Source organism: Centruroides vittatus, unplaced genomic scaffold, assembly GCF_030686945.1.
Source record: "Centruroides vittatus isolate TY-2023 unplaced genomic scaffold, ASM3068694v2 contig_375, whole genome shotgun sequence".
Lineage (NCBI taxonomy): Eukaryota > Metazoa > Arthropoda > Arachnida > Scorpiones > Buthidae > Centruroides > Centruroides vittatus.
The window spans coordinates 587,542-609,364 of record NW_027122197.1 but is presented as its reverse complement, the minus strand read 5'-3'; the positions used below and the strand labels follow the sequence as shown (position 1 = coordinate 609,364).

At 29.8% G+C, this 21,823-nt stretch overlaps 2 protein-coding genes across 9 annotated transcripts in view; one reads left to right on the top strand and one right to left on the bottom strand.

Annotated features, from left to right (window-relative positions):
• Positions 1-564: 564 nt before the first annotated feature.
• Positions 565-10,446, top strand: LOC136975589 (octapeptide-repeat protein T2-like). Its single transcript, XM_067270673.1, has 4 exons — positions 565-717; positions 2,529-2,612; positions 9,886-9,974; positions 10,020-10,446. The coding sequence occupies exons 1-4, from the start codon at positions 565-567 to the stop codon at positions 10,444-10,446; spliced, it is 753 nt and encodes a 250-aa protein (XP_067126774.1).
• Positions 10,447-12,745: 2,299 nt separating this feature from the next.
• The window catches only part of LOC136975555 (leucine-rich repeat-containing protein 24-like), a 253,269-nt gene continuing 244,191 nt past the window's right edge, over positions 12,746-21,823 (bottom strand). For all 8 annotated transcript variants that reach the window (XM_067270628.1, XM_067270627.1, XM_067270631.1 and 5 more), the window contains one exon: positions 12,746-16,050. In XM_067270628.1, the coding sequence (XP_067126729.1) occupies positions 13,865-15,913 (2,049 nt within the window). In that variant the 5' untranslated portion in view covers positions 15,914-16,050 and the 3' untranslated portion in view covers positions 12,746-13,864. The remainder of the gene's footprint in view (positions 16,051-21,823) is intronic.

Here is a 21,823-nt window from a genome sequence, read left to right as displayed (position 1 = left end):
AAATGTCCTTAATGGTGAAGTTTTAAAAGACTTTAGTGAGTGTTTCGAGGGAACAATTTGCATTTTAATAAATTATTTTACTATTAAATATAATAAAATAATGTATAAAAAAGAAATGTATATAAATTTTAATATAAAATAATATTTAAATGAGGTCTCCTATAGAAGAGAAATGACGCTCACATTAGCACTTATGTAGGATTTATCTACGATAAGAACTGTGCTACTACACTAACACTAATGAATATAGTAAAAAGAATAAATCTAGAACATTGATAAAGAAATATCCTTAATTTAGAACTCGGTAAACAGTAAATTTACAGCAGTAACCAAGCAATAACATTAGTAATTAGTAAACTAAAGGTGTATTGTTTCTACAGTAACAAACACAACACCGAAAGAAAAACAAAAATGCTACTGTATTAAGTAGTGTTAATTATTTATTCATCAGTAATTACAATTAAATCGTACGGTTTACATTAATCAGTTGTATTATAAACAAACACAGCAACTCAGCACTTTTTCAGTCCCCCCCTTATCTTCGAATGAACTGGTATTGATCTGATGCAGCATAATCACAAGCTAGAAAACAGGACACCTCTCGGCTTACGAACTGGAATTTTGGTACTTCACCAGAATAGGATTTTCCCAAGAGAAGGTAGAGAAACTGGAAACCAATATATAGAAGAAAACAAGCCATATCCAAGCTTTAGACATGTAATGATTAGAAAATTTTCCTGTAATACTTTCGAGATTTCGAATGAGATTAGAGAGTAATCCGAGTTATTTTTACGGTTAATTTACTAACGATTATCTTTCGTAACGGCTTAAATACATGTCTATAATATTACTTTAATTAATTGTTTCTGTAGTGTTAATTCTTCTCCCTTTGAATCTACTAAGTTCGTTCTGTACGGATCTTTTCTATTGAAGTATTACGAAATCAATCATATTAATCAATTTTATTTTCGAATATTCATGAAAATATCTTCACTTTTCTTCCCCTCTCCTCCCTTTTTTTTTTCTAAATTAGAAATTGAGATTTATCTTCAAGAATACTTTACACTGGCATAATTAATTTGGAACAGACGGTGATGTAATCAGACGAAGGAATGTTTGTCTCTCTTTCAAAATTCATAATTAAGCAGATCTGCTTTAGTTAATAAAACAAACAATGTTTATCATGCAATATAGATAAGACTGTTCTGTAGATAACTTGATATATATGGAGAATATTCATGAGATGAAGCAAGTAACTGATGGACGACAAGTCAATTTCTTTTTTTCTTTAACTCTTTTATTCTCTCAGTTTAAGTACGATTTAACGAATTATTTACATCGATTTGCTTACAGAATTGCTCATTTATTTTTATTTTCATAAAAGAACAATCGAATTATACGCGTATTACACAGAAAACTGCGTATAAACTCGTTTAGAACGTATTGAATATATATATATATATATATACGCTTCGCATTTATGAAGGCAGAATTTTAAGGAAAAAAAATATCAGCAAAAATGATCAGATTTAAGTTGTGAAGCGGCTTATACATCTCTGTATTGGATGGCCAATGCACATAATTAGAGAATCGATCAGTTGGGTGTTGGTATCATCGGAAGTCCAATTCCTGCAGATGCAGTCCATCGTTACCACCTACAGGAAGTAGTGCAATTTGGATAACAATCGGCTAGCCATCAATCAGCAAGAATGGAATTAAAATCCGGCCGCTAGATTAATTGGTGGGCGAGATGGTTTTCCTGTCACTATGCACTTCACACACAGTTGCAGTCGAGTTAAACTGCTTCTACTAGGAAGCAAAACAGAATGGCATCTTCACCTCTCGACAATTGCTCACCGATTCATTGTTACTGCTCTTATTAAATAACATTTTACTAAATTGTCACGTGTTTAAAGTGAGATAAAAGCACTCGTTTTTTACGTAGAAATGGATAAGTATATAGTTTAAAAATAAATAAAGAAAGAATTTTTTTTTGACTAGTTTTATCGAATAAATTCTCTAAAAAATAATAATAATAATAAATTTATTGGTGAAATATTTCTGTAGTTGTAAACGTAGAATATATAACTGAAATAAAATATCCTAAATGCATATATTTCATATTTTATAGTGAAAAATATCGTTATTTGAGCCTATAAACACTTCCAAAAATTGTAAGAAAAATTCTTCTTCTTTTCAATAAAACAAAAATTTCTTAGTACCATTCAACAGCCATTTTTATTCGACGTAAAAAAAAAATATAATTATAACTTATAGTCACACTTTAAAATATACAATTATAACTCCAGAATTCGTGACATAATGGCTATATAAATAATGCAGAAGCATTGAGTTGCACATCATAAGTTACCCCTCTCTAACGTTACCACCTCTTTTATTATTATTATTACTACTACCACTATTATTATTATTTTTACATAAATTTAGAATAAGAAACCTTTATTTAATATAATTTATGCTTATAAGATATATTTTAAGTATAAAATTCTATTTATAAATATCCTTAGGCTGATGCAGAGGAAGGCAAACAAAGAGAAAGGATCAACAATGGATTAACAAGGCAAGGATCACAAGAAGCAAAGAGAAATCCGGTAAATGTTGACGGATGTTTCCTCGCATCCCACATGTTACGTTTCCATAATTCTATGACATGTTACGTGCTTTAGATTACAATTAATTAACTGACACGTCAACACGCTAGGTGCTTTTGACACAAATGCACACCACGTCATTTCCTCACTTCATTAATGCCTCGTATCACTCCATTGAAATATCTCGCCATCTTAATAGAAAATAATAAGAATATGCGGTTTAAATTACCATTTGTTATACGATAGAAGATAAACAATTGTTCAACGTTTTCTCTAGTTTATAATAAATCTTAAGTCATACTTAAGAGTTTATCCAAACAATATTTCTACGTTTTAATAAAGTTATTAAGTTGATGTTAATATTTAAATTTTATACGGTTTGTTGGTTAATTATAAAGTTCTGTTTAAGAAAATATTAACTTGCCAGTAGTTTAAATTTTGATAAAAATTATCCTTGTAAGACTTTGATGATGGTAAATGTAAGGCAAAATGAGAAAAGATGAGTTTGTGAAGTGGATTTTTAAGTGTTTAACAGTTAAATTCGGGTTTAAAATGGAAAAATTTGCTTAAAAATAATGTCTCCTGGCCAAACTTTTCCATTTTAAACCTAAATTTAACTGTTAAACACTCAAAAATCCACTTCACAAACTCTTCCTCATTTTCATTTTTATGAAGCATTCTTCATCTTAAAAGAGTTTAACAATTAAAATTAAGTTAAAAATCGAAAAATTAGCTTAAAAATAGTGAGCATAGACTATTTTTAAACTAATTTTTTTTTTATTTTTAACTTAAATTTAATCGTTAAGATGCTTCATAAAAAATGAAAATGTGGAAGAGTAAGTATGTGAAGTGGATTTTTGAGCACTTAACAAATTTAATTTAATTTAAAAATTACGAAATTTGCATAAAAATGATGCTCAAGAGCATTATTTTAAAGCAAATTCTTCCATTTTTAACTTGAATTTAATTGTTTAAAATCTTGTAAATTAAAAAAAAAAATCCATACAAAACGAAAACACAGCAAGAAAAACATTCCAAAATAAAAGAAAGAAATTAGAAAAAATAAAATATAAAAAGAAACAAACAAATTGCTTTATAAAGAATTAAAATCGAATTAAAAAGAAATAAAATAAAATAAAAATTTAAAAAAGAAATTAACTTCAATAAGAGAAAATTTTTGAAAAATATAAAATAAAATGTCAAAGATTTTTCTAAAAAAATAAAAAGAAATGAAAAAAAATAATGAAAATAAAAATCGAAAAAGAAGAAGAAAGTGAAATTTTCTAGATGAATGAAAGTGAAAGGAGTAAAGGTACTTTTTTTTTTTTTTTTTTAATGAGTTGAAACTGAAAAGAGAAAGATTTTCCTAAAAAGATGAAAATTATTTCAAAAGAAAGAAGTCGAAAACGTTTCCAGGAAAAATAAGTTAAGCAAAAGAGAAGTTTCCTGGAAAAATAAAGCAATAAAAGAATATTTATAGCTTAGAAATGAATAATTTTATTTTAAAAATTTGAAAATTCTGTGTAGCTAAATATCAATTTTCCATACCTAAACATAAAAAAAATATTAAGTATGAAAGCCAACGTTTTTAAGGGAAGCAAAAGAATTTTGTAACATCAATAAATTATTTTATTTATTGGGTGTTTTTTCACACTTAAATTATATATTATAGTATTAAATCAATACATAAAAAAACAGACAAAATGTCCCATTGTCAGTGTGTAGGATTACGTATCTAGACTACTTTTAAGATGATAATTTGTGGAATTTTTTACTACAGGAAAGGGTGAGTGCTCCGTTTGCTTCCCTCTGCTGAGACCCACGATGAAAGCTTAAAAAAAAATTAAAGTAAAATATTAGAGAAAATTTTTATTTATAGGAAATTAAAGTGAATAAACTAATTTAATTTTATATTTTATTATTAAATTTAAAATTTATATTTTAAATATTAATAATATAAATGAAATTTTAAAATAATTAAGTAACTTTAACATAAGAAAATTAAAATTTAAAAAGGATAGAAAAAAAAGTTAGACATTTGTTTAAAAAGTTCAAATTAACAATTCATTTATTTTTTTTATTTAAATTAAAGTTTAAGGTAAAAAAACCAAAAAAGTCTTTTTAAATATACAAAAAATAAGGAAGAATTTTAAAACTATTTTTTAAAAATTAGTTTTAATTTACTTTTTACACAAATTCTTTAATGAAAAATAAAGAAAAAAATGCTAGAAAATTATAATTAAAAAATGCATTTTCATTTTAAAAAATTTAATTAAAAAAAATTAAATAAAATCCTACTTAAACTAGAAGATTTAAACTGAATATAATAAATAAATAAAAAAGGGTTTTATATACATAAATTAAGCTCTGAAGCCCGGAAGATGTGAAGGAAAAATAAAGAATGGAATATATGAAGCATTACAAGCGATTAATGCTTGTTTCTTTTTTAATTTTTCAATATTAAAAAATAATTCTATTCAAGTTTATCCAGCGAATAATTCTATTGTTATACTTACCTAATGAGACCATATTAAAAAAAAAATAAATAACAAAGTTATAACTACTTCAATAATCTATAGATGTTCCCATTCCTTATACTTGAATATCGTCCACAGAATATTCTTAAATTATAAATATTAAAATAAATAAAATTTATTTAATTATTCCTAAATCATAGAAGGAAATTATGCTTGTGTATATTATGTAATTTTCTTGTAAGAATAATATTAAAATGATTGTCATCTTTCCATTCACAATCATTCTACCTACTCATAAAAATTACACAGAAATAATTATTTACATCTGTTTAATAATAGCTAAATTTATTAAATTATATGAAAATATACGTTAGAAGGAAATTACGCCATTTTATTTATTATATAATTTTGTTAGAAGCATGAAATTAAAAAGAAAAAGAGAAAAAAAGGAAGAAAACTGTGAAGAATTTGACCCTTAATCTTCCTTCCTACAAGCATGCAAATTGAATTTGTTTTTCCACCTTCAATATTTGTTGTACGGTGCGAGTCAACAGTATATATATATATATATATATATATATATATTTTTTTTTTATTATTCTTTTCTTATTACTTCTTCATTCAACACAAAATAATCGCTGCTCTATTCTTATTCTGAATAATTTAATAACAAGTGTGTTGTCGTAGTTGATTACTTTTTATCTTATCTCAATTAACGTCGTCTAATATTTTCCTAAATTAAACAGTAAGAAAAGAAGCAAGGACAGTATATGAATTAATATATGATAAAGCTATCTTTCTGTTTACAAATTGTTTGATTTTTTCTAATGTACTCATTTAATTACGATCTAAAACATTACAATATTATTCCACCTCGCCATTTTCTTTCATTGGAAACGACAAATTAAACAGCGTGTATCTGATAATTTATTAATTAATTCTCCTCTTCTATATATATATATAAATAATCAGAATTTTTTTTATTGATTTAATTTAAACAGGACGTAAAATGCTACTATTTTCTTCTATACGAGATAAATCGAAGGATAAATTAGCCATAATTCTGCGACTCGTATCGTTCTTGCACAGCGTGAACTTAAGTACTTTTACCAAAGTTTCTCCGATAATCACATGACCATAACGTTTACCTATCAACTGAGTTATTATTTCTGCAAATGCCATTGCCCTTTGCCAGCAGCAACAATAGAGAACGGTCAATATCGTTGAGTATAAGCATGTGAATGTCTCGTGTAAAACCCCAACGTGGACAATAAAGTTAGTTGCGTGAGATATCAATTTCACAAACTCCCCCGAAAATTTACTGTAGAATCACGTTATCCAAACGGATCCATGTAGAGTTATTCCGCGATAAAATTTCACTTCCTGTAGATTAGGTCATTCTATCACGCAATTACGTCCAAGGTAACGTAAGCCACGCTTACTTTCCCCCCTCTCTCTTCGAGGGTTTTAATAATATTCTACACATCCAAAATTGGAGCAATACTTTTCATCAGTTTGTTAAGAATCGATAACCAAGAGTTGTATTGATGAAAAAAAAAAGTATAAGACGAGGAAGAAGATGGATTGAATATGAAGACGTTCGCTTGGGATGGATACCAATCGTTGCAATCCAATACACTCCTGTCCGGCAAATTACATAGCATTTTTAAACGTCTTTCACGGCTGGACTTTGAAATCCCGTGTGGACCTTTCAGATATGAGATTCTTTACGAAATTACAGTAGAAATTCGCTAGTAGAAGCAAAACTTTTGACAGAAAATACCTTAAAAGTAAGGCTTAAAATGGAGTGACTTAGTGGAAACTTTTGAAGTTACTTAATGGCACTTCGTTTTCTCTTCGCTTAATTCCAACAAATTGAAGCGTAAAAACGTAGCAATTTGTTTTAAAAATTCGTATTTTTTTCTAGCATTTATAACAAGATCCATTTTGGATAGACGATTTCTTGAGATATTGCTCCTTTTCGTGAACGTCCCCGATTATTAACAACCGTTGGAAGTTACTTAAAATGGAATCAGAGAGTCGAGCTTGTTTCTTGTCGTGTGGAAGAAAAATTGCACCAAACGACTTTGAAATACTCATTAATTTTATTTGTCAGTCGCATATATCAAGTTAACAGAGCAAGGATAATATATATCATTTTCTTATCGTTTTTTTTTATTTTTCTATATTTAATTTTAAAAATACTATTAAATTTATAAAAATTATAAAAACTATATACGTATGTATTAATAATCGGTAAAGTTTTCTAAATTTTTCGGGGTTTTCAATCGAGGTGTAGCAACTACAGCATCTACATAAGAATGATGGATGGGTAAACAGTGTTCCGAGATTGTGTGACGTAGTATCGATCTTCTAGACTCGCACACATCTTCCCGAACTGCAATTTTAACTTGTCAGTGCTCTCTTTGATTTCCAGGACAATGTCTTTCTTTGAAGACTTTCGCATCGAGTTAGATAAGCTGGACTCGCTAGTGATTAGCACCGAGATGATAGGCAATGAATGCCTTTAGAGAATAACCAAAAAACTTGATTCAACATTTCTATGGTTAGGTGATTAATATCTTCTGATGTAAAAAGTTGTGAAGTAGGAGATATCGTGTTTTCGGGTGTTTAAGTTGTGCCCCCTTTACTTGTACCCTACGAGCAGAAGGAATTGCCAGAAAAGTAATATAAGAAAATGGCTAAGAGCTAGTGATGTAAACTGGAAAAAAAACTCTAGCAATTTAGAAGGTTAAACGTCATAAACAAGTCGATAAGAAAGTGAATTTATATATATATATATCTATAAAAGGAAATTAGCTATGAAAATGGACAGCAACAATACTAGAAAGTTGTAAAAGAGATTAAAATAAGCAATCTGTTTATGCCAGGAGGTAATAATATAATTGAATTACTCTATTAATTTTTTCAAGCATAGAAACTGGAATGAAGTTACAAGAAAACAAGAATTACGAGAGAAAAAATAAATCCGAAAAGTATATAATTTTCATAAGAAATTTCATGGAATAAACAAATTCGCATCAATATTTATTACACTTAATTAAAATTAAATATTCTTCATTCAAATTTAATTAAATGTATAAATAGACGTAGAGGGAGGACGGAGAAGTACAGTACAATTAATATTAAAGCAATAGGAAATAAGGGGAGAGAGGGGAGGAACGAGAAGAAACTTTAAAGATAAGTTTTTCGAGGTAGTAGCTATTACATTTGCAAACAAATTCTTTATCCCGTTGGCTTCCATTTCCGAACAAATAAAATATTCCGTCTGGAAAACAACGACGTGAGTTGAAAGGCATAACGAATGGATAGGCAAGCATCGTTAGGCTTTCTTTCCAAAACTATTTCGTGCTTAAAATAAACAAAAGGTAAAATTTGAAACGTGATAATATTTCTTTTAAATTCCGAATAATTTATTCGGGTATAAAACAAAAATTATTCCTCATCCAATTGTTAATTCCAATTGTTGTTAGTCTATCTTCTCCGCCTTTCTAATGTGATAATTATTTTTTCTATTTGTACCACGTTTGAAACAATGTTATTTTGTGTTACTTTAATAGAATTAATGGAGTTTTATTATATTTATAAATATATAAATTCCTACACAGTATTGTAAATGTAATACATTGCAAGTTTGCTTTATACTTTTATAATATTTTTCTGTGAAAATGCCATTTATTTTCGGTTTTTTAAACCCCTTTATGCTATTTTATTTTAGGAAATTTGTATTTTTATCTAAAAAACAATGCGGAATAACCTCCATACGACGACCATTTTTTATGTCGTTCAGCAGACAGACGTTGTTTTGTGGTTTGGCTATTTACTTTTAAATCTAACATAATATAATTTAAAGAAAAGTCAAATATAATATATATTTTTTAATATTTTAAGATTTTACATATTATTTTATTGAATTTTTCATTCTTTATGAGCAATTTCGTAATTTAATTTTGATGTTATATTACCCTTTCTTTACAATACACTGTTTACTGTAAAGTTTTCCATTACTCTATTTTATAATTTTATTACAAATGTTACATTTTTTTCAATTCTAAATTCTCTGTTTTCGTATTTTAAATTGTGTACATGTACTATATACTGTGTTTAGCTCGTATTTTTTATATAAATCGTATTTTAAGCGCGTTATCATCGTATAATGCGCATAACTTTGGTGTAAATTAATTATGGAAATATATTGAAAATCTTGATTATTAGTTGATACAAGTCGTTTATATATTGTAAATTTTATGTTTTAAACCATTGTTACTCTGTAAAACACGACAACGTTTCCCTCCTCTACTTCGTATTCTATTTGTATGTTTTAGATTACTCGCTAATTTGTAACGCATGTTTAAATTGTTTATATTGTATTTAAATCTTCTTAAAACTTTAAATTTTAGTTTGAAAATAAATTTAAGCATACTTACACACGCTGTAAACATACAAACTCATTTCTACGCTGCTTAATTATCGCGTTACTTCATTTTATTACTATAATGTTTTACACTCTTCTAAATATTTGCAGTTGCAACTCGTTCACTTGTAACCATTAAAATTGAAAATTTTACAATTTTATTTTGCCTTCTGAAGCAAAAGTAAACTTTTGAAACGATAACGAGAAAATTCTACAAACGAAGATTTGTAGAGATCGCTGCCAAATCGACCCCTTTTAATTCAATAAAAGGACGTAACAAAATTTTAAACCGCATAATTCAATTGTTTAAGAGAGCATTACGTTACGTTTCTAGTTCAAAACGTTAACGTTTTAAATGTAGAAAAGACGTGGCAAAGATTATCTAGAAGTAGATGTGAAAAAGAATTACCTAGAAGAAGACGTGGCAAAGAATTATCTAGAAGAAGAGGTGCAAAGATTTATCTAAAAGAAGACGTAACAAGAATTATCTAAAAGAAGACGTAGAAAAGAGTTATCTGGAAGAGGTGGCAAAAATTTATCTAAAAGAAAACGTGGAAAAGAATTATCTAAAAAAGGACGTGGCAAAGAATTATCTGAAAGAAGAGGTGGCGAAGATTTATCTAAAAGAAGACGTAGAAAAGAATTATCTGGAAGAGGTGGCAAAAATTTATCTAAAAGAAGACGTGGAAAAGAATTATCTGGAAGAGGTGGCAAAAATTTATCTAAAAAAAGACGTGGAAAAAAATTATCTGGAAGAGGTGGCAAAAATTTATCTAAAAAAAGACGTGGAAAAAAATTATCTGGAAGAGGTGGCAAAAATTTATCTAAAAGAAGACGGGGAAAAGAATTATCTAAAAGAAGACGTGGCAAAGAATTATCTAGAAGAAGACGTGGCAAAGAATTATCTAGATTGAAGAGGTGACAAAAAATTATCTATAAGAAGAAGGAGGGGGAGTAGAAGAAGAAGAAGACTTGACAAAGAATTACCTAGAAAAAGAAGACATCACTAAATATCACACCGTAGCTGTTTGCTATTTGAGAAAGTTAGACAGAAACAAGGCGAAACTTATGTCGCAGTTAACGTCCTTTGATTTTCTTTTCTCACACCCAAGTTGTCATTATCTGCAGCCAATCTTGGTTCATGGTCCACAAGGGGTCAAAGTAATTACTGAAATGGGGCAAGGGACTTGTGTTTTCTACTGTTCTTTGCTGTAACCCGAATTATAGCTTCGATTCGAGAGTAGACAATTACTCCTCTTCAGCAGTCGCTTTCTCTTGATGGATTGTTCAGATTGTTTCTATCCACCCCCTCACCAAGAAAAAAAAGAAGAGGCAAAAATATCATTTTATAAATTACAATCGTTAAGTTCTTTTTCTTTTCCCTCAATTTTTTCATACATTCTTATTAAGTACGAGTTGACATGAGGAAAACTTAGAAAAAAACTAATAAAGTGAACACTTAAAGAATTGGATTTTTTTTTCCTACAAAATAATGATTGGTAATTTTTATAATATCATTAGAAACGTTTAAAAAAACCTTATAAAATGATACAAAATTTCTTTAAAATATCAATAAATTCTTCTTTAATTTTCTTAAAAATCAAATTAAAAAAAAAGGGCATTTTTAAGGGGGGTGAAACATATTTAAACGCCCTTCCTTCAACCGAAAAATTAACCGATATGATACCTTAAAATAGTAAAACTTTTAAAAAAATTATATATTAGTTTATTTTACTTTAAAATTATAAAAAAAACAACAAATAAAAAAGAAGATTTTTCTTTCTTTTATAAGTTATTCAGTGTAACTGCAATTTTTACTCACAATTAGTATTCAGCTAGCATAAACATCCTAATGGGAATTCTGTATTGATTAATACTAAATTAATGCTATATGCATGAGTTGTTGCCATGGAATTCTGTTTATCAAAAATTCTCTTTTAAAAGTTTATTATTTTATCAGAAAATATTAAAGAAAAAGAACAGAAAATAATTATAAAAATTCGGTTTTTTAAGCTATAATTCTGCGAATTTTATATATATATTTAAGGTTTTAAAATATATGTTTTTTTTTTACTTAGACAGAAAAAAGGATATGTTTTTTACTTCTTATTATCATTTTTTTTCGGATAAAGGAAATAAAAATAGCAAGATGAATTTTTTTCAGATTGTCAATAACACACACTAACTTGATAGGATTTTTCTTCTTATATATAACAACGTAAAATACAATTTAATTTTTATTAAAAGTAAACATTATAAAATGATTTAAAGTTGGCTTTTCATGTGTTTTTTGCTGTAAAGCAAACAGAAAAATCCTGTCTTACAAGATGAGTATTTGACCACTACCCCATTTGACATCATCTACTTCTTTTTTGCTATCCAAACTTGTTTTCTGACGTGTATTGTGGACTCCATGCTGTAAATCATAGCTGTCTCGGTGGGTTCCCATGAGATCACGTGATCTATCACCATCACCCACATGGATATTTTTTTCCGGATGAATTCTTCCACCTTTTATGCTACCATAACAAATAAAAAATTGCATGTCTGTTGCTTGAAAAGTATGAAAAAAAAACACATATATAGGTATACTTTTTAACTTTGATTTTTTATTAATGTTTATAAAACTTACCTTTAAAGTTATTCCTATAAAAAATATAAGATTTTACTACGTTTTTTTTCCTTTTTTGGTTACTTTTTAATACTTTCAAGAATGGACGTATTAAAATAACATAAGCGCCGTTTTTTATGTTAAGAATTTCTTTAAAAAATATAGAAAAAACTTCTTACTATAAAATTCTTTTATTAGAAATTTATTCTTTCGGATTGTTTTCGCATAAATTTGCTATTAAATAATAAAGTTTTTCTACCCAAACCAATTTTTTCGACTAATTTAGAGCTAGAACAACGTATAATGCGCAAGAAGAATTTGGGAAAAAAATTTTTTTTTTAATAATTAATATAATATATATAAAATATAAACAATAATTTTATAATAATTAAATGAATAAACAACATTATAAATCGGCATATATTTTTAGATTTATATATATAATTTTTATTGATTTCTTCCCTCATTCTTCGAACAGTTGTGCTGAAAAAAAAAGACTCTTCACGTAATCTTCATCGTTATGTTATTTATGTATTGTTTTTTTATTATATATATATATATATTTTTTTTTTCTATTCATTAAATCTGTCTGTAACGAAAAAAATCTGTGTACAATACGAATTTCTTTTCATTTTATTGATATACTGTAATCAAAGAGACATTATGAAAAGGGGGCAAAGCTCTTTACTTCACGTCTCTTGAATAGACAAACAAACCATTTTTTTGTTTGGTTTTTTTGCTAGAAAACACTCATTTTTTGACAAAAAAACAGCTATAGTAGGGTGTTGAGGACGGGTATAAGGGTCTTTGGATCAGGATATAAATCACTATAAAATCTAAGGCACAAACAAAAAAATAATTATATAATAATAATGATAATAATAAATCAGACAATATTATATAAATCATAAAACATACAGTTAACAGTTTCATTTTTTTTTTGTTTTTTAGCAACATGGCAGTTGCGAGTATCCGAAAACCCGCTTCTTTTTACACCAAAAAGCATGTATTAAACACACAACTCAGAAACAAAGCAATAGGACAACTGTAGACCACATTCTTCTAGAAACAACATACAAGAGAGCAAACAACTTCACTCCCTTCGGGGTTCAATTCGTTGGTTCCTTATGAATTTGGCCTATATATATATAAATATATATACTATATAACTATATATTTATATATATAGTATATATATTTACATAAACATATATATATATATACTTTAAACTGTATTTTTTTTCCTTTTGTATTTGGGGATTCGTATGCATGTCTGTCTGTATGTATGTATGTATGTATATTTATAAAAATTGTTCAGAACACGACTTTAAACCACACTTTTCCTAACTTATATATATACATACGGATGTGATGGTGTTTATGTATGTATATATATATGTACTATATTGAAGGCCGCATTCATATTTTCTGTAGGGGAGAGGACACTTTTTTTTTTTTTTAAACTGGTTGCTTTTCTTAGATACAGTTAAAATATTTGTCCATTTTTATGCTTAATTATTATTATTTTTCATTCTCTGTGCATTAGCACACCTAAAATAGATTGTTTTTTCTTTATCGTCGGAAAAAATCTTTGTTCTTTTATATTGTCAATTAGTTGACTCTTATTTTTGTACATAGTGATAACTGAGCAACAACTAGACATTCATTTTTTCTTTTTTTATATCCGATTATAATTGTTATTTCTCTGGTCTTTTTTATTATAAAAAGTTCACACTTCTGTCCCATCAATCCCACCTTCGTATGTAGGCTTTGATTGGACATCACTTCTGTAGTATGCAGTTGGATGATCGTAGGAAGAATCCCACACTTTAGGACCCGCACCACTCGTTTTCCACTGCACATCACCCATGTCTTCGACAGGATGTTCAGTAGATTTTCTGGTGTGATCTATCAAGTCGGGACTCTTATCTGCAACTGGAGAATGTTCGACTGGACCACGTAGACTTTTCTCTAATTCCCTAACCCTGAGAGTTTCAAAGTTTGGTTTGTTTCCTTCGTAGTCTACTGCTTCTAACTCGGAACTTCCATCACCCCTTTCCCTCTCCATAACTTTTTTCGAATCACCCTTTCTTCTTAACGTATCTGTTAGCTCCGTGTGTAGTCTTGAATGTATATCTTCTGGAGGAAGGGGCATGGGAACGGGAATGGGGCCACGCGTACTTAGTCGCTTATCACCTGGATGTAGCTGTTTCTGTTCTTCTTCCCATTCCATTTCTGGAGGGATATGATATTTGACAACCCAGACGTGAGGTGAAAGACCCCCTTCCACTTGTAAAGGATCGTAGTGATCCATTTCGCTTGTTGGAACTCCTTCGTACGCTCCCATTCGTGGTGGTTTCTCTACGGGATTAACTCGTAATAATTTCAAATCGACGTCTTCGGCTGTCTCTTTCGTCGAATGAGGAATCACAGAGTTAGCTAGTTTATGGTTGGCATCTGTGCGTTTCCTATGGGCAGCACCACGTCTTCTCCTTCGACACACCCACAGCACCACCCCGAATATAATTAATACTATAAGTGCACCTATAACAATGCCAATTATCAATCCAATAACTGGATTGCTTCGATCTTCCACTTGCTCCTTCTCTTCTTCTTTAACTTCTTGGGTTTTTTCTCTTTCTACCGTGCCTACATCTGTTAGTATACGCGACACTTGCAAAGTGAAATTTCTCCTCATCCTTCCTGCCATATTTTCCGCTGTGCATATATACGATCCTGCATTTGGTTCTTGCACGGAAGTGATGGATAATTGAGACAATTTGTCGTTTTCCACCACTTCCCTCACAATAAATGTCTGCTGAGAGGAGATTCCTTCCGACAAATTAGCGATCACCCTCTCTCTCCACAACCACTGCACTTCAGGAACTGGATCACCTGTTACTCTACAGTTCAACGTAACGTTTGAACCCTCTACAACATTAATGACTGTGGACGTGTTTAATATGGTCGGTTCACAGGCGTAATCCAGGATATCCACCTCGTTCCATTCCTTTCCCTTTAATCTCACTGGCTTGACGCATCCGGGTGGCACGTAAGGTACGTTATACTTATCCAACCACTGGCGAAAGGACCGAAGATGACAGTCACATCTCCAAGGATTTTCGTCCACAGTAATACCCTGAAGCATTTTCAACGGCAACATGGCTTTACCGGGAACAGTTTGCAAGTTGTTGCCGTCCAACTTCAACACTTTTAACTGTTCCAGGCCTTCGAAGGCTCTTAGATCTATTGTATCGATCTTGCAATGGCTCAGTTCGAGCCCCGTTAATGCTTTCAGTTCGACAAAAGCTAAAGATGCCACCGCGGTGATGGGATTTGCACTAAGAATCAGATTTCTAAGAAGTGGAAGATGACGTAACGCCGTCGACGGCACTTGCGTTAGACGATTATTACTTAGATCTAACTCTATCAAGTTTGATGTTCTGTTAAAGGCATATTCGTCCACCTGTTCTATAGAACATTTAGATAAGTATATACGTTGAAGATTCACCAAACCCACCAACACAAAGGCGTTTGCAGGAAGGTGACGAAAATTGTTACGTGACAAATTGACCACTTGTATACCTGTATCTAAACCGGACGGGATTTTTTCAAATCCTTGTCCAAGACATTCCGCTGTCTGTTTGCCGTTCCTCCAGATGCAGTTACACTTGGGGTGACAGACGAAGGCGGTGCACTGATGTAGCAAAACGGAAAAGAGCGCATAGACCACTGGCTGCCAGTGGAGACGCGGGGAGCGAGGCAGCTGGCTAGACATAGTTCCACCCTGACACACACACACACACGCTACATAGTATTCTGTGTAGGTGCCGTCACATGCTGATAGTCCGTCACCGGTCTGCTAATCGGATCGATGCTTGGGACGTGAGAACCGGTGCGTGCTCCATTCTCTTCCTGTAGAGAGAAAAGACACAGGGTATATATTATAATGAAGTCATGACAGAGGAAATAACCTAAATTGAGAAAAATCAATCAACATTTTAAACAAAGCAATCGATAAACATTAATATTTTATATAACACGTCAAACGATGTTTGATGTGGGCAAGTGCAAAACCGTGCAACCGATCGAGATCTACTGTACAAGAGTATCGAAAATTTTTCTTTCCACTCATCTACATTATCATTTTTTACTTTCCCACATCCAGCATCGCTAGAAAAATCAATTCGTGTCTTAAGTTTCTTCCACCGTCTTCAGTTACAGCAAACATTTCAATGGAAGAAACTCGCAAAATTATTCAAATTTTAATCATTAAAAAATATTTAAAATTAACTATAATCATTTGTAATAAACTATAAAAAATTTAGATAAGAAGAAATAAAATTTTCATCGAATTTAACCATGGTTATTCAGGTTAGGATTTCGAGATTTTACACTTCAATCTATGTGGCTTTTCTTTCGATCTCTTGATCTTATACTTTACCTCTTTTATATTATTTTTATTGTAGGTAGTTTAAAAAAATTTACAAAGAAAAAGGAAGCAAGGGAAAGAAAAAAAAGAACACTTCACGAATTCTTGTTGATCGAATAGTCTCGCGAGAGATCAGGAGTGCAAAAATGTCAAAGAGGAAAAACAGGAGAAAGTTTGGAAATCTAAAACAGGTGTTTGAAAGTATTAATTCTGCAACCAGAAAAAAGAGAATTTTTCCTGATAAAAAATCAATTTTTCATATAATTAAATTTATTAAATACTTTATTTGATAATCAACTTTTCAACACTGTTTTTTTGGGGGGGGGGTTGTAGTGATAAATTTTCTTGTTTTTCATCTTATACACGAGAGATTAGTTAATGCAGCAAACATAGATACTACTGCTACTGTATTGTTATTCGAGTAGCACATTTCGCATGTCATTAAATAAATGTTCGATAACTAACAATGCCGTGTTCGTGCTGATGGACACACTAACGAAATTTTGAATGGAGTACAATTATATATGTCAATGTTTATCTGTGGTTGAAACAGTTTGATGATTTTAATCGAATTTTGCCATTGTACGATTCGATTTTGGTGGAATTTTTGCACCAAAAAAAGGGAGGAGCATTAAATTGGAGTTGTGATGGTGTCGAAAGAACGATAAGTGTAGGATCTAAAGAGCAGGAATCTAGATAAAGTAGAGTGTAAATTACATAGATCAAAAGTGGGATCTACTACAGCAAAAGTTTCAAAAAGAAAATAACCGAAGCCCCGAAAGGATGGAAAAGAAAATCAAATTTAAAAATAAAATATATATATATAAAAATGAATAAAAACAGAAAGAATAAATACGGATATTCGAGAGTCAAAAATAGTCAAAGTATATAGAGAAAAATCTTTGTTGAAAAATCTAAAGAATTGAACTGAAAATAAATCAGGAACGTCAGAAAAGAAAGGAAACAAGAAAAATAGAATTAAGAAATCCATAAATAATGATTTAAAATAATTCAACTTTAGTGAAATAGAAGATAAAAATTACGGATTTATTTTTAAAAAGAATTCACAAAGAATTTTTCATATTGAAATTCCCCAAGATGCCATCATAGTTGTTTCTTCTGGGTCGAAACGAAGTGATCCCTTGAGAAGTACAGTATCAAGTATCTTGTTTTCTACATGGCCAAGTGAGTTTCTATGTTGGGCGAAAACGATCCTTTGTACAACTCCTTGACTCCTTTATCGATAAATTCTCTATATAATGATTGAAAGCCAAAATGATAATGGTGTCTTTTCGCAAAAATCCATTTTTTTCTATAAAAACGTTTTGTTCTTAAAAACGATTTTCGGTATTATAATATGTCTCCAGTGTGGAACAACGCGCAAAACACTCCTTTAAAGTTTTATTTTACGAATAAACTCTTAAAATATTTACCACAAATAGATAAAAAAAAAAAAATTGTAACCGAAGTGAAAACATACAAAACTTTTATTATTTTAAATTCAATTATTTTAAAACAAGCTTTTTTTTTTTTAAATACAAATCACCGAAAATGCATAAAAATGGCGGCGAAGTATCATAACTTACTGCCATCTAGCGGTAAAAAATTACATTAAGAACTTTTGGCATTTGATTATTACCTTTATATCATTCAGATACAGCTTTAAGAAACCGAAAATGTGAGAATTTGTGTGCGAAGATGAGCAAATAATGATTAGAAAAAAATTAGAACAAAGAAAACTCAAGTAACGAACACCCTTGTCAACAATGCATTAAAGCTTTCTTCCCTTATTCTCCAGAGGAAAGTACAGTACCTAAAGAAAAACAATTCCATATAAACAAAGCGGCACATTCGCTACTTCTACATTAGCAAAAGAGATTTTTCTCTGTATAAAAGCCTCTTCTTTCATACATATTTAGCTTCAAGTATTCATATACCTTCACACAGATTACCCCCAAAATCTCTATTATTTTGCTATAAAGCTGTATCTAACATTTGATAATTATAACATTAACAGTTATAGATTAATAATAATTCCATTATCCTCTTGTCTAACCCGAAACGATCTAATTAAGCTTTAAATATCATTATATTGCATTTATATGATTCGACGAAGATAAAGAGTACTCGGCTAATAACATAAAATAGTGATACTGACACTAACAATATATACTATAGTAATTAAATGCAGCTGCTGGTACAATCCTAGAAGCAATTGATCCGTAGATATTTGTTGCAACAGCATTATGAATTGATCTAATGGGTATTATAAGAGATGAAGAATTCGGATTCAAACACGATTATTCTCCATCTTGGAATTGTAAACGTTCTAATTATATGTCATGTATAATAATGTATAGATACTATAGTTAATATTAAGCTTAAAGATACATTTATTCATAATAAAATGTATGAATAATGACAATAAATTATCGAATTGTTTCTGGCATCCCTATTTTAATACGAAAATTCTTAAATTGAATAAAATAAATACCTTTTTATTCAACTATTGATACTATTTTATTTTTTAATAATAATACATTTAAATATTTAAAAGAAAGTTTAATAAATTATTAAATTTATAAATTTATTTACGTTATTGGGCAATAATACAAAAGTGCTTTCGTACAAAAAATCAACACGAGGTGGCGCTTTCTATTTCTAGTTTGGCGGCTACCGTAAATCATAAATACAGTATATAAACATAGGATTGTAACCAAACTTTTAGATTTTTATTTATTTATTTTTTGTTTTAATTAAATATAAACATATTTAAAGAAAATATATTTTATAAAACGTTTTCCTGAAGTAAAATTCTTATTTAAAAGCGAAATCCTTTTCTAAAACACGATTTTATTCGCTTAAAAAGCAGAAGAGAAAGTCTTGTAAACTTTTCGTTTAAAGAACGAAAAATCAAAGTATAAACCATTACGAAGTTTACACGAAAAGGCAAGTTCCTTTTATACGAAAGATTAACGATTTATAGCAACACCCCGTTATGAAATATTTCTTCCGCTATCATTTAAAGTTAAAACTATAGTTACGTTGGATAAAAAAAAATGTGAAGAAGAACGATACAAAAGGATAAAAAAATAAATATAAAAAGTGGAGGGAGAATCTTTCTTTCTCTTGCATGACATGTCGCATCGTATGGATTATAGCATCCAATGTTAGACTTCCACATGATAAGTGGATTTCACGCATGGACGATTAAAGGATTTCTATCGGGTTATAAGAATCAGCCTTTGCATCTGTCAGTTCAAATAGGTCACGCAGAATGGCCTTCTTTTCGTATATTTAACTACTGTTCTAATGATATAATTTTATAGTTTCCACAGCTAATGCCATTCAAATGACTTTTTCGCTCTTGTAAAACCAATAAAGTCCTCGTTAATGAAGTAAAAACGAGTTACTTAACTAGTATCTACTTAACTGGATCGAGATATGATTTACTAAATTGCCATTAGTTTTATTAGATCCGTCGATTAATATAATATATATAGGCTTTATTTTACTTTCCCGGCTGTTACGTATAACAGACGAAAATTATGACAAGATTTTTACATTTTTGGACTCGGGGGACCTTCAAACGTCCAGAAATGCAAAAAGTTGGAGGGTTTGTTCACTCGTTTTAAAGATTAATAACTCCTGTGCCCTTTGTCGAATGTTTCTGAAATTTTGCAGAGAGTTTTATGTATTAGAGGGAAACATTTCTGGAAATTTTTATGAAAATAGGACTATCGGTTCGGGAGATACGGCCCCACATTCTTAATATCTCCCGAACCAATTTGGAGACTTAGAGGTAATGGTAGCAATTATTAGGGATGAAAACAAATAAAGATTGTAAGGAAAGTCCAGCAATAACGTTTCCAGCTTCTTTATGTAAGTTGCGTAGGAATTACCGACGTTGTTAAGGGGTAAAGTTAGCTGTTTAAAGTCTTACATAATGATTTTTAATTAATTTATAAGATTAAAGTTACTCCAGTTATATACGAAATTAGTGATAAGTTATCTTCTAATTAATTATGGACACGGAATGGAAAACTTGGTAAAACTTTAAAACTGTTACAGAATTTTACAAATAAAGGAAATTTTAACATTCGGGGTGTTTAACTCCCCTTAGCACAAGACCAGAAGCTTTGTACACGGAGCCAAAGTAATTTGCATGCTATTTCTACCAGACGATGCTCCCATCTGTTGCCGAAAAAGGGGAGAATAATCTAAATTTTTATTAGATTCAATAATATCGAAAGATCCGACACAATCCCCAAACAGATCATTACTAATACTTTAGCATTCGACTAAGTTTAATGCCTTTCACTAAAGTTTAATTAGTAAGGTTATTGCGTAAATCCATTACAAACAAACGAAATCTTTTAAAATTCGTTTTTTTAAATTCTCTTTAAAGGAGAAGGATAATCGACAGATCGATAAGCGAGGTAATTAGCTGACTATTGGTAGTAGAGATCGGATTATGTGTACAATAACTTGGCAGTAAAGAAAGATATCCTTCAATAGCTGCATTTACTAATTACTAAAGGTCCTTCTCTCCCCCTCTCTCTCTCACTTAAACTACACTAGTGCAGTTTTACGAGTGATGGCTACAAATGGGGTGATCTCTCTCTCTCTCTCTCTCTCTCTCTCTCTCTCTCTCCCAACCTTTACAAAGATGGGCTACAATGGAGTCAGCAATTTCTGTCGCAAAATATAAAGTACATCCTCAAGCAACAATTTCGTTTGCTCTACCACCATAAGTACTTTCTGGTGGTGAAAAGAGATTAGCTTTTAAAACTTTCACGAAGCCCAAAGTTAAACATTTCTACCGTGTTATTCACTAAGTGTTTTTTGGGAAATTATATTGAGGGAAATTGTAAAAATATCGCAGAGTTTTGTACCATTATAGCGCTAAATATAACGATTCTTCGTAAGAAGACGTAAAAAAAATCTTTATTTTTAACAAGAATTTTAAACGAATTTACTTAAATATTCTATATTTTAATTTTTTTATATTAAAAAATTAATTTCGAAGCGGAAATACGTATCAAAGATACATTCTAGTACAAGGGAATGTCCTAAAAACACATCATTTTTCCATAGAAAATAATAAAATAAAAATGATAAAAATTATATTAAGTTATATAAAACTTTACCAAAACATTAAATAAATCATAAAATATATATATATATATATATATTTTAAATTTGAAAATTCACTTAAAACTTATTTTTTAAATAAAATTAATGTAAAAAAATAAA